This window comes from Misgurnus anguillicaudatus, chromosome 21 (assembly GCF_027580225.2).
Source record: "Misgurnus anguillicaudatus chromosome 21, ASM2758022v2, whole genome shotgun sequence".
Lineage (NCBI taxonomy): Eukaryota > Metazoa > Chordata > Actinopteri > Cypriniformes > Cobitidae > Misgurnus > Misgurnus anguillicaudatus.
This window is the reverse complement of record NC_073357.2, coordinates 58174923-58189134: the sequence shown is the minus strand read 5'-3', so window position 1 is coordinate 58189134 and position 14212 is coordinate 58174923. Positions and strand designations below refer to the sequence as shown.

Below are 14212 nucleotides of genomic sequence, written 5' to 3'. Positions count from 1 at the left end.
CCTTGGAAAATCTGGAGAGGATCTGTTTGGTCTCTGATCACATCTGATTTATAGGTTACAAAACAACAATTGTGGCTAATGTGTACTTAAAAACAACTCTCTCATAATGAGATTTTCCCCAATTTTCAATGTGTTACTTCAGTGAAAGGTCAGATTAGGATTTTTAAAATAAATTGTCCACAGCCTTATTTGCTTATATTACGTGCCAAAAATTTTGCCATCTGATATATATATATATATATATATAATGCCTCCCAACATGTAAAAACACCATTCACAAAGTTTACCAATGATAAGGTATCGATTCAAAAGGAAAGAAACACAACAACCTTATACATGTTGCATGGTTTATTTAAAAGTACATTTAAAAATCTATACAACAAATTCACATCATTAAAATAGCATGCTCAAGATAATGCTACTGTAGATAATACACTGAAATACATTTTTGGGAGTACTCAGACATGAGTTTTATCTGCACTCCTTTTCCACCGGGGCTGGCTCCTGTGCTGAAACTCAATCTTAAAACTTGCTGCGCTTTCACACAGAAAAACACATTCACTATTATATGCCATGGTTCGGGGTTCAGAATCAGGCCAAAAAACCTGTGATGTCAGTGGGCGGAGCTTCCAGTACAGACCGCATTTGGTTAACCGCTCTTTCTAAAAGCGTTGGGGTTCATAAAAATAACTTACAGTGTTTTAGACCACAAACTGGGGGCTGGGTCCCCCAGGGGGGCTGTGAGATTGTGCCAGGGGGCCCTAGTTTTATGACATTTTATAAAATACATTAATTTATCATGAATTCGGTGTAATTACACCTAAAAAACAAGGCTACTAACCAACAGCACCACTTTGCATAATTTAATATTTTTTGTTTAATTACAATGTTAAATTTAAAAACTGTTTTTGTCATAAATTTTCTTTGGGGGAGGGCCGCGAAGCAATGCACCGTATACAAGGGGGGCCGCACGCAGAAAAAGTTTGAAAACCACTGTTTTAGACGCATTATTGCTTGCTTATTTTATGTCACAAACATCTGACATTGTTGCATAACTACGAAAGTAAAAATGTACTGCTTCAAAAAGTCATCTGATGCTGTTTTACAAAGTCAAAAAGGTCGGAATGTAAAAATGAAGCACACATTAGGTGGCGCTGTGGTCCATGTGACCACCACATTCAGGTTGTATTCAGGTCTAAGTGCTCACAGGAGATGCAAGTTTGAATTTGAACCACAATCATTTTGCACGTTGTCATTCTTTCGTGCACTTGAGAGGACAAAAAATCGTTTAGTGGATTCTGATAACAAAAAAGTATTTCTTTTACGTGTAAGCTGCAAATAAATAAATCACGTATCAATATAACGCAAAATAATACAACAAAACAAGCAGCAGTATAATAATATAACCCAGCTCTCTTTTGGTGGAAACAAGAGCAGGTAATAAGATCTGGCCGAGCGTTCGCTCCAACTTCTGTGCTAACACAGAGCCATCCCAAGTGGAAGAGGGGTAACAATGTGCTTGGACCTGAAGACTGAAGTTGATCTTTGCTCACTCTTTGTGGACACACTTTTCTCTGTGAGATATGCAGACACTTGTGTTTTATCAGCTTCCCAAACTCAAACTCTTTACACAATGCGAGCACTTTTATGGGTTTTCTTCATGGATCTTTTGGTGCTGCTTTAGTTCTGCGGCTCTCAGAAAGGCTTTATTGCAAACAGAACACACATGGTTCTCCACCTCTGTGTGCCTCTTCTGGTGCTGTTTAAAATTTTTAAGCAATACAAAACTCTTCCCACAAATAGAACACAAATACGGCCTCTCATCTGAATGAGTCTTTAGGTGCTCTTTAAGCACAGATGCCAGTACAAACTTCTTATCGCACTGTTCGCAGCTAAACGGCTTTTCATTCGAGTGACAACGCAGATGAAGTTTGAGGCGTTGTGGTTGTGTGTACCTCTTATCACAAAGATGGCACGAGTAAGGCTTCTCACCTGTATGAACATGTATGTGATGCCTAAGATGTGCTTTGTGTTTAAAACTCTTATCACACAGATGGCACGAGAAAGGTCTCTCATCTGTATGAATCCGTATGTGATACCTAAGCTGTACCTGTTGTTTAAAGCTCTTATCACACTGAGGACAAGAGAAAGGTTTTGTTTGAATGTGAGTTATTATATGATTATGAAGATGTGCTTTACACGTGTAAGTCTTTCCACATTGAGGACAGATGTACGGCCTTTCAGTACTGTGAGTCTTTATGTGATTATTAAGTCTTCCTTTACTAATGAAGCGTTTATTACACTGAGGGCAGGCATAGGGCCTCTCACCTGTGTGAATCATCATGTGATACCTAAGCAGACTTTTATGGACAAAAGTCTTCTCACAGTGGGAGCACACGTGAGGCCTCTCACCGGTGTGACTCTTCAGATGATACGTTAGGTTCCCTTTTTGTGAGAAAATCTTACCACAAAGATGGCATTCAAAAACATTGTTGTCTTCAACTCTTTCTTGAGAGGAATTCTCATCAGTTTCTGAGCAGCTGTCAGTCATAAAATTGTGGTCCTGATCTTCATCCTTTATTTCATTGTGTTCTTGATCTTCCTCTTTCACTTCCACAGAGTCTGAAATAAACATAGTAACATGTAAAAAAATAGAGTCAAATGAAAAATCTAATTCCAATTTAATATTCCAATAAAAAAAAAAATCTGTCATATTCAAGACCATCATATTTACATTTATTCATTTGGCAGATGCTTTTAAAGCAAAGTGGGTGTACTTACACAATCCAAACCAAACTGTACCCGAGCCTGTTGGACCCCCAAAGCCTTGTTTCTTTGACTAGTGTGATTGCTCTGTACCGGCCCTCCCAATACTTAAATTTAGCACCTGCTTAGGTCCCTGCTGCCACTAGGGGCCCCACTAACTAACAAACTATGCTTCACTGACCATAGACCTTAAAAAAAATCGCTATCGCTAGTTCCCTTTCCCTGGACTTGGATTTATTTTGGACGAGAAAAAATAAAACGAGTATATCATTCGGGTGCAGAAATAGAAAGAAGTATGACAATGAGAAGATACAAACAAAATAATTTTTTGTAACATTTTAAAGTGTTAACATTGCGGTAACATTAAGCCTTATTCTGTTTTAATGGTCACGTCCTTAAATATAACCATTTGTCATTTTTTCTTATAATGTAATTTCTTAGAAACAGTAATGCAGCTGTTTTCAGCATTTTAATAGGGATATACATAAATATCTGCATGTGAATAAATGTTATGGTTATCAAGTAACTACACTGCCAAAGTGAAAACAATTTATTATCAATAATAAATCATCTTCAGACCTTTATTAAATCGACAAACTATGTTGCTTAAAAAGGCTTTTTGTAGGTTGGGGTTTTATATATATAAAATGTATATATTTATACATCGACACCCCAACCCATAGGCTTATTACCTTCACTGTGACAGATGTATGATATGGTAAATTATTATGTTTTTAAATGAACATGTATTTAAAGTTATTGTGCTTGTCACATACACATGCACAAAGAATGTAGATGATATTCTATTGTCAATGATTTAACGCATCTACTTGCGACTCGCCAAATAATCAGAATGCTATTTCTAAAATTACTTGACCCACCAGACCGGCGGACAATCTGTGTATCTTTAGCTCCTAGACTCTTACACACACACACGTTCTTCTCATAAAGGCAGTTAGTAGCTATTCAGCCACCACTACAGACTGCTTGCGTCAAAGAGCGGTAAAAACTTAATTCGGCTGGTGCAGGGGTGGGCATTCCTGGTCCTGGAGGGCCACTGTCCTGCAAAGTTTAGCTCCAACTCTAATTAAACACAATCAGGGGAGGCACTGGCCCCATATGACCACCCCCTAGCTACGCTCCTGGGAGACAGGTAGACATAAACTTTATCAGTTATTAATGATAAATGAAGATTAGACACAAACCTCTTTGTTGTTGAGTATGTTGAGGTGTTATTGTGAATGATTCAGGATCAGTCTCCTCTTTAACACACTCCATCATTACAACAGTGGATCAGAATAGTAGAGTAGTTGAATGTGTTGTGACAGCAGCTGCTTGTTTGACTTCTTCACAGTATTTATAGATGAACTATAATTAAATAAACATAAAGGATAAACAATGACAGAATCTTTAATGTAATAACATGACACTGTTTACTCTGAGCACTTGTGTTGTTCAGCGTGGTTTTTAAACACTTTTCATTTCAAAGATCTTATTACACTCTGCCACATAGAAATACATAAACATTTCATTTTATTGCTCTGAGAACAGGTTAGGGATGCATGATATTACAATGCGATATGTAGTAGCTCACTAAATGATTAGATAAAGGACGTTTTACATTTTTTCTGGGAAAAGGGGATCTCTGTCTCACCAGTCTCTCTGCAATCTGCATTAAAAACTTAGTCTATATATAACTTTATAAAGTATTAAAATCATTATATCTTGCTGTCCTAGAACAGGTTTACTTGATTTGCATGTAAGGTAACTACAAAACTCACACATCAAACTCCATGAACCATGCTGAATGGTTTGAAAAAGCAAGTAAACGTTTGTTCTTCATGCGTTCATGTTTGTTTCGGATAACAAACGTCACTCATTGCCGTTGTACTTCACAATAAAGTATTACAATATTTTAATATTACCTAAAGTTGCTTCAGTAACATTTATGATGTGGGGGTACATCTGTAAAAATCTATCGTTTAATTTACCTCGAACAGACGCCTTAATATTCCCTCAACCAACCGACAGATGATGAGCGCACTCCTTATGACGTCACCACAATACAGGCTGCGGGAAGCAACATAAAAGTCCCCCTGAAAAGTTAAAAAATATATAATATATATAATATTTTTATAATATATAATATTATATATTTTTTGTATATTTTTTTCTATTTTCTTCTCTGATAACATGTGAATAATTGTGTGAATAATACCTCATGTCCATGTGGCATTGAACAAAATGTGTTTTATACTGTTGATGATATTCAATAAAAAAGGGAAAAAAAACACAAAAACATATTTCATTTAAGGAGTTGCTCTGAGAACAAGTAAGGGCTGCATGATATTAAAGGGAAATGTATGTTGTATAAGGGGTCACTTGCTAAATGATACGCGATACAATATTCCATTAAGTTTGTGAAATCAATTTAAAAAATAAAAAACATTATGCAACCCGAATTCCAGAAAAGTTCGGACTTTTTTTAAACTTTAATAAAATTATAACTAAAAGACTTTCAAATCACATGAGCCAATATTTTATTCACAATAGAACATAGAAAATATAGCAAATGTTTAAACTGAGAAATTTTACAATTGTATGCACAAAATGAGCTAATTTCACATTTGATTTCGTCTACAGGTCTCAAAATAGTTGGGACAGGGCATGTTTACCATGGTGTAGCATCTCCTTTTCTTTTCAAAACAGTTTGAAGACGTCTGGGCATTGAGGCTATGAGTTGCTGGAGTTTTGGTGTTGGAATTTGGTCCCATTCTTGCCTTATATAGATTTCCAGCTGCTGAAGAGTTTGTGGTCGTCTTTGACGTCTTTTTGTTTAATGATGTGCCAAATTTTCTCTATAGGTGAAAGCAGGCAGGCCAGTTCAGCACCCGGACTCTTCTACGACGAAGCCATGCTGTTGTAATAGCTGCAGTATGTGGTTTTGCATTGTCCTTCTGAAATATACAAGGCCTTCCCTAAAATAGACATCGTTTGGAGGGCAGCATATGTTGCTCTAAAACCTTTATATACCTTTCAGCATTCACACAGCCTTCCAAAACATGCAAGCTGCCCATACCGTATGCACTTATGCACCCCCATACCATCAGAGATGCTGGCTTTTGAACTGAACGCTAATAACATGCAGGACACGGCGTCCGTGATTTCCAACAAGAATGTCAAATTTGGACCCGTCTGACCATAGAACACTATTCCACTTTGAAATAGTCAATTTTAAATGAGCCTTGGCCCACAGGAGACGAGGGCGCTTCTGGACCATGTTCACATATGGCTTCCTTTTTGCATGATAGAGCTTTAGTTGGCATCTGCTGATTGCACGGCGGATTGTGTTTATTAACAGTGGTTTCTGGAAGTATTCCTGGGCCCATTTAGTAATGTCATTGATACAATCATGCCGATGAGTGATGCAGTGTCGTTTGAGGGCCCGAAAACCACGGGCATCCAATAAAGGTCTCCGTGTGGAATACTTTAAAAACAATGTTACTCAACGTCAAATTGCAAAGGCTTTGCAAATCTCATCATCTACAGTGCATAATCTTTTTACGCAGTCTTTCACAGATTGGGGGGCCTCTGCCCATCTTTACTTCTGAGAGACTCTGCTTCTCTAAGACATATCTTTTATAGCTAATCATGTTACAGCCTTGATATCAATTAACTAGATGTTCTCCCAGCTGAATATTTTCAAAACTGCTTGCTTTTTTAGCCATTTGTTGCCCCCGTGCCAACTTTTTTGAGACCTGTAGCAGGCATTACATTTTAAATGAGCTAATTAAGTGGATAAAAGTGCACAATTCTCAGTTTAAACATTTGCCATGTTATCTATGTTCCATTGTGAACAAAATATTGGCTCATGTGATTTGAAATTCCTTTAGTTTTCATTTTATTCAAATTTAAAAAACGTCCCAACTTTTCCGGAATTCGTGTTGTAGCCTATATGAAGAGTTTGGTTCCAAAACGCAATAAATTCATTTTGACAAATTTCGGTAAAAACGTGTTTTCTATACCAAGAAAGTGACAAGATGAAAACCACTATTTTCTGTTACAAACTTTCACATAGCATCTTTAGGTTATAAAAAAACTCAAATCCATAACTTGATTTTCAAAGATTTATTATAAAAACGCATTTTTTTTCCACAAAATGCAAATTAATCCATGACAAGTTTTTTTTTCCAAAATGCTATAAATCTATTCAATCAATGTATAAATGTGCATTCATCTTTGCCATGATATATCAATTTAGTTGAACAGTTGACCCTGATAAAAAATAAACATTAATGGCATTAATCAAAATACTTACTTTGTCATATTAAGAACACTGTCATTGCTGCGGTTATACTTGACTCCGTCGCTTAACATTTTTCAAAGCGATCCGCTGTAAAATGTTTTGGTCCTGCTCGATTTTCGTTGACTGAGTAAAATAATGGAAAGTTCTTCATAAGATCCCCTGGGGTCAATGTGTTAGAATCACAGATGCTGTCAGGAGAACAAGCACCCATCTGCCGAGTATTGGATTCTTTTACAATCTATTCTATTACAATCTTTCCCGTCACAGAAAACAACCACAGGTTTATTAATGCCATTAAAGTATTATTTTGCTTTTGTTTGTTTGTTGATCATGAAGTACAAAGTAGATGAGGAAAACTAGGATTCTGTGTACTCAACGCGCCGCCATTGTTTGTTTACATTGCGTGAATGGTGCGCTGTAATATGTGGAGCGGATTTATTGCGTTCTGTAGAAAATGAGGAGTGGCGTATATTGGGTTTTGGGAAAAAAGGTAGAAAAGATGACAGAATAACACGGCGGATAGTGTATTTTGCGTAAATTAAGAATTTATTTTTAAATACTGACCTGATATAATACTGATTTTGGCAGTAACTAATTTTTTTAAAAAATGGTGTTTTTCGCATTTTGGAACCAAACTATATATATATATATATATATATATATATATATATATATATATATATACACACACACAGAATATAAGCTTAGCTTGTTGTGGATATTTCCTAATTATAAGCCTTCAGTAAAAATTGTGACAAAATGAGAAATACATAAAACTTCCAAAAAGTATGTCTTTAATAAGTTTATCTAAATAAACAAATATTTGAATATTCTTTATAAGCTCAAATATTCAAATATTATATTACTGAAAATGTCCATCCCTAGTGTGAACGCGAATGTGATCCTGCAGATGTGCTTTACATGAAAATCTCTTTCAAGAGTGAGAGCCGGTTAACTGTCCATTACTGACACATCTTTCCACATGAGCAATAAAACTTCTCTTATGTGAAAACCTCTTTTCACACTGAGGGCAAGAGAAAGGTTTAGTCTTAGTGTGAGTGATTATATGCGTCTTAAGAGCTCCTTTTAATGTAAAAGTTTTTCCACATTGAGGGCAGACAAACGGCCTTTCAGTACTGTGAGACTTTATGTGAGTTTTAAGTCTTGCTTTAGTAATGAAACCTTTATCACACTGAGGGCAGGAAAAAGGCCTCTCACCCGTGTGAACCATCATGTGATACTTAAGGTGGCTTTTTTTGATGAAAGTCTTCTCACAGTGGGAGCATGTGTGAGGCCTCTCACCAGTGTGAATCCTTAGGTGATGTGTTAGGTGCCCTTTCTTTGAGTACATTTTACCACAAAGATGGCATTCAAAAACTCTTTCTTGAAGGGAAGTCTCATCCGTTTCTGAGCAGCTGTCAGTCATAAAAGTGTGGTCCTGATCTTCATCCTTTATTTCATTGTGGTCTTGATCTTCCTCTTTAACTTCTACCGCGTCTGAAATAAAAGAAAATGTAATTCTGTCATATTCAATACCATCATATTTACATTTATGCATTTGGCAGATGCTTTCATCCAAAGCATACAAAGCATCCACATCCATTTAAAGGTCACAGAATTCGCCTTTCAAAGCCTACAGCGAGCTGCCGGTTTGAACTACAGCCCTCTACTTCCTGCTTTAATGACGTCAATAAAACAGTTTTTTGACTAAACTCCGCCCACAGGAATACATCAGTCGCCAGCTAAGCTAACAGCAAGCTGAGCTGCTATCGAATCACAACACACTTAACAAACTACACAATCAGAACTCTATACGTATTTCTGAAGGAGGGACTTCATACAAAAAAAAAACATCAGCCCGTTTTAAGGACAGTGAAAACAGCGCTATACAGATAAGTCAATTATGTGAAAAATAACAAATTTTTTACACATGAAAAATGAACACATGTTATATTACGCACGGTAAACACAGTGAAAGCTTCAAAAACACAGAAAGAACGGGACCTTTAAAAACGAATTTCCACCAGAATAACTTTGAACAATTTGTCCCAAAAACTTTTCCCAGGAACAACCCCCCGACACATACGTTGCTGTCTCAGTTTCCATCGGGCCTAAAGTACCCTGAAGATTAGGCAAATTAAAAGGACAGTTCACCCAAAAAATTTAAATTCTGTCATTATTTACTCACCCTCATGTTGTTACCAACCTGTATAAATTTCTTTGTTCTGATGAACACAAAGGAAGATATTTTGAGAAATGTTTGTATCCAAACTGATCATGAGCCCCCTTCACTTCCACTCTATTATTTATTCAATTCAATTTTATTTATATAGCGCTGTTCACAATTGTTAACAGGTTCAAAGCAGCTTTACACGATTAGATGTAGGGGAAAACACAGAATAATCAATAGATAAAGAAGTAGAATACAGTGGCTAAGACTAAACCGTACAAGCGAGTGTAGCAATAATGTAATGTATACAGTAAAGTGCTAAGTTAAGCCAAAGTTGGCTGATGAAAAAACCCCTAGGAGAAAAACCCTGTGGGAAAACTCCTAGAAGGACAAAAACCCTTGGACATTCCTACTATGGAGGTCAATCTGGCCTCTGATTGGTTACAAACATTCCTCAAAATATCTGCCTTTGTTTTCATCAAAACAAAGAAATGTATACAGGTTTGTAACAACATGAGGGTGAGTAAATCATGACAGAATATTTGGGTGAACTATCCCTTTAGTGAGACTACACTCTTGTTTATAGCTTTTTTGGGGGTGGGGGCTGTATTATAACATAACTGAAATATATGTCATTAATTAAATGTTGTAACATCAAATCAGCACTTCAAACCTAACCGTAAGTGTAAAAATCGTTTTGGATTTTAACGTCACACAATGCTGCGTACAGTCAACCAATAAAATCATGCGTGAACTAAACCAATCAGCATGTTCAGTGCCCAAGTCCCAGCCCCAAAACTTCCTGAACTTTGAAAAAGTACTATCTTTTGAGTAGGGACATTCTGTTGGGTAATTTTTTACCCGGAACCTTATTTAATTTCTTGTTACGGTGGTGGAAACACACAGAGTACTACCCCAAAGTCATGAGTTACTGGAGAAAGTTCCTGTGGTGGAAACTTGGCTTCGCGTCATGCCTAACAACGCCCCTTACCTGTTATAAAATGCACTGTAACACCACTTCTTCGCGGGGCTTATTGCTTTATTATCTGCTTTGGGAGCTGACATTCCAAATATGGTAAGGAGCCTCACCTTTCCGCCAAACGCTTGAGGTATTAGGCCAATCACAATGCACTGGATAGGTGGCCAATCGAAGAACACCACACTTTTTAGAATGATGAGCTTTTTTACAAATTGACGCGTTTCAAAAAGACAGGGCATAGAGGAGCAAAAATAATGTACGGTATGTGAAAAATAATGTGTTTTTGAACCATAAACCAAGTGAACACATTGCAATACACCAGATACACAAAATAATGTTCTTTTTAGCAACGTAATAGGGTCTCTTTAAGGCAAATTTCACTAAAATTATACAGCTCTAATGATTTTATGACCAAAGCCTGACAATCTGTAAACTTTAGCAGTTATTAATGGTGTCAAATGAAGTATTAAATGATATTAAATGAAGATTAGACACAAACCTCTTTGTTGTTGAGTATGTTGAGGTGTTATTGTGATTGATTCAGGATCAGTCTCCTCTTTAACACACTCCATCATTACAACAGTGGATCAGAATAGTAGAGTAGTTGAATGTGTTGTGACAGCAGCTGCTTGTTTGACTTCTTCACAGTATTTATAGATGAACTATAATCAAATAAACATAAAGAGTAAACAATGAGAGAATCTTCAATGTAATAACATGGCACTGGTATCATACACTACATAAGCCTAAGTGGGTGATTCTCACGAAACCATTGAAACACCACGGCACTAATGATTTAACTTTAAAATGTGTAATATAGTAACATTAAAAAGCATCAGAATTAACACAATACTGTGATCTACCTTGCACAATGTGTGATTTCAACATAAGAATTTATAATTGTAAATTTTATCTCATTTTCTGCTGAAATTCTCATTACCGCAATGTGTCCGGCTGTGTTTGAACATGCGTTATGTTGTAATTTAATCAAATTAACACAAAAATATTAAGAAAAAAAATAAATGGATGTTTTGCTAGACTACTTTAGATTATATTTACTGAATATTCATGTATAATAATAATGAAGAAAAATTAGGAAAATGATGTGTCCATGCCTGATGTTCTCATCCTCCGCAACACTTTTTGAGAACAGTTTAAGCACACATACAGAATTTTAATAAAGTTTGATTTTGAGTTACCAAGCACATGGACCAGTTACTTCAAGATGGCTACCAGGTAAGATCATTTTTTTACAGTTAATTTGAAATATTGTCTTGTCAGAATGCTTACACGACATTTTGATTATCATTACCGCAACAGATGCTTATTAAATGTTAATTTAATTACTAGAAGCATAATACTTTGATTTTAAATGCATGTGCAGAATCTCCAAATTATGTTCTTTCAGGTTTGTCATGTCATTTTGAAAATATGTCAGTGTTGATGTTTTCTGACTGTTGCGGTAATGAGATTTTTTAGGACTAATTTTTTAAATTATGTTACAAAAAGTGTTAAATGATAAGTAAAAGTTTTTAAATTAATGTTCCCATTTACTCCAGACTTTGTTTTTCAATGTCTGGTGGGAAAATAAGTAAATTTAAGCAATATTTACATTTTCATGCTTGACATTTTTAAAACCAAGTTTTCGTGAGAATCACCCATGTATTGGGAGACCTCTTCTAATAAAAGAAGAATTTTTGGGATGTTACCAACATCTGGTGAAAATTTCATGTCAATAGCTTTATAAACTTTAGCAGTTATCAATGATACACAGGAGCATTGTCACGTTGAAATAAAAAAAATGTGCTCTGCCCAAACTGTAGCTATATAATTAGAAGCACACAATTCATATCATTAAATGCTATAGCATTAAGATTTATGCATACTGAAATAGTCAAACCTGTAACGTTACATTAGAATCGGTGTCCTAAAATACTTTTGCCATCTAATGTAAATCATGACACAGTATAAACTGGATATGGATGTATAATAGTCATTAAAATTTTTCCAAAAACATTCACTGAAAAATAATTATCATCAGCAGATTTATAAAGGCATAAATACCTGAATGGTTTAAAAAAAAAAGTAAATATTTGCATGTGTACATGTCTGGTTCAGAGATCAAACATAACTCATTGACGTTGTATTTGTCACAACAAAGTATTACAATATTCAAAGATTATCTAAAGTTGCTTCAGTAACATTTGAGTTGTTGGAGAACATTTGTGTAAAAAAAATCATATTATGTATCGTTTTTAACTTACCTAACAAAAACACCCTCAACCAAGAGCCAGCGTGCGCACTCCATATGACGTCACCACACGACAGGTTTCGAGAAACAAAATAAAAGTCCCTTGAATAAAAAACGTTTTGAAAAATAGAATATAAATAGGACATATACTGATTCTATTTGAATGTTAATAGTAATTACTTTGTGTTTAAAGGCTAGTTTTGTTTAACTTTTAACTGACAAACCAAAGGATTCCCTCATGTAACGTGTAAGTGGCAAATTAAAATAAACCGATCATGAGCCCCATTTACTTCTATCTATAGTATTATTTATCCTACTAGGGAGGTCTATGAGGCTCATGATCATTCTGGTTTCAAAGTTTTCTCAAAATATCTTCCTTTGTGGTCATCAGAACAAAAAAATTATATACGTGAGTTACAACACGAGAGTGAGAAAATTATGCTGAATTTTATTTTGTGGGTAAACCATCCCTTTAAGTCAAAGTCAACTTTACTGTCATTTCAGCATATGTACAGGACATAGAGAGTATTACTCTCCTCAAGCCAGCCGTGCAGTGTACAAAAACCACATTACACAAAACAAGTATTAGAAATAAATAATATTCAGCATTTAAAAAACAGTGCGTCACATAAAAGTACAGTAAATATTTATTTACAATGTAGTACAAACATTACAATGTGCAGATAGGATAGCAGCATTTGTATGAAAAGTGACTGGTGTATTGCAGTGGTGGCTCGTGACTGTCATGTGTGTTGCTTGCGTTTTCACAATATGTGTTTTAGGGTCCCCACCCCTTAGTTAACTTTAAATTCAAGGACCTTTCAAGGACTTCCTGGTCCAATACCCTCAAAATCAAGGACTAAATGTGGAGACACATTTCAAGTAAGAGCCAGGATACATTGTGTTACCTTTAAAGGTACATTGTCACAGTTCCCTTTCGAGGGAACTTGCGCTGCGTCACTGCGGTGACACTTTGGGGACGCCTCCAGGGGTAAGTGCATCTGAACATGTATATCAAATTCAACCAATGGTGAGGCTTAACGACAAAGACAGGGTGACGCGGGATCAGGAAGTATATCGCTATCTGAAATATTGCCAAAGATGGCGTTACAGGAACCCAGAGAGTATGGCAAGGGAGACGCAGCGTCTCGTTCCCTTCTCAGGGAACAACAGTTACATACGTAACCAGAGATGTTTTCATGTGTCAAACACAACTACGCAAAAAAGCATTTTGGTATAAATCAACATTCGCATACAGAAGATATAAGCATTTAAAGCGAACAGTTTAACATGTGCATGTGCTTATATTTTTATGATATTATTCTACACTACACAGGGAATAATATGGATTTTTTTCCCAGAAAATGTCTTGCATAAAATAGTTTCAAGCACTTTCAATGACCTGTATCTATGTATGTATATTTTCAAAAACTTCCCAAGGCCTTGAATTTTTCCCCCAGATTTACAAACTTTCAAGGATTTCAAGAACCCGTGGGAACCCTGGTGTTTGTTGCATCATGTAATCCATGTGCATCACGTGTCCTGTCAAAACAAGTGCCTGCCGCACATGCGTCCAATGGGCCCACGACAAAAGAGACGCTCACGTTCACAAAATACACGCAAGACACTCCCTTAACAGTAAACTCTGATTATGCGAGTATCTAGCAAACACAAGCGTCCCCTCCATCACAAACCCCCTAGACGCATCTGCAGCAGGCACCCACCCCGACAAGACACGTA

At 36.1% G+C, this 14212-nt stretch overlaps 1 protein-coding gene and 1 non-coding gene across 3 annotated transcripts in view; both read right to left on the bottom strand.

Annotated features, from left to right (window-relative positions):
* Window positions 1-903: 903 nt before the first annotated feature.
* The window catches only part of LOC129452210 (uncharacterized), a 44074-nt gene continuing 30765 nt past the window's right edge, over window positions 904-14212 (bottom strand). For both annotated transcript variants that reach the window (XM_073859504.1, XM_073859503.1), the window contains one exon: window positions 904-2622. In XM_073859504.1, the coding sequence (XP_073715605.1) occupies window positions 1646-2622 (977 nt within the window). In that variant the 3' untranslated portion in view covers window positions 904-1645. The remainder of the gene's footprint in view (window positions 2623-14212) is intronic.
* LOC129451991 (uncharacterized) lies at window positions 7850-12667 on the bottom strand. The gene is made up of 3 exons (XR_012360117.1): window positions 12486-12667; window positions 10721-10883; window positions 7850-8569 (listed from the first exon to the last, which is right to left on the bottom strand). It is a non-coding gene; the product is annotated as an uncharacterized protein (transcript).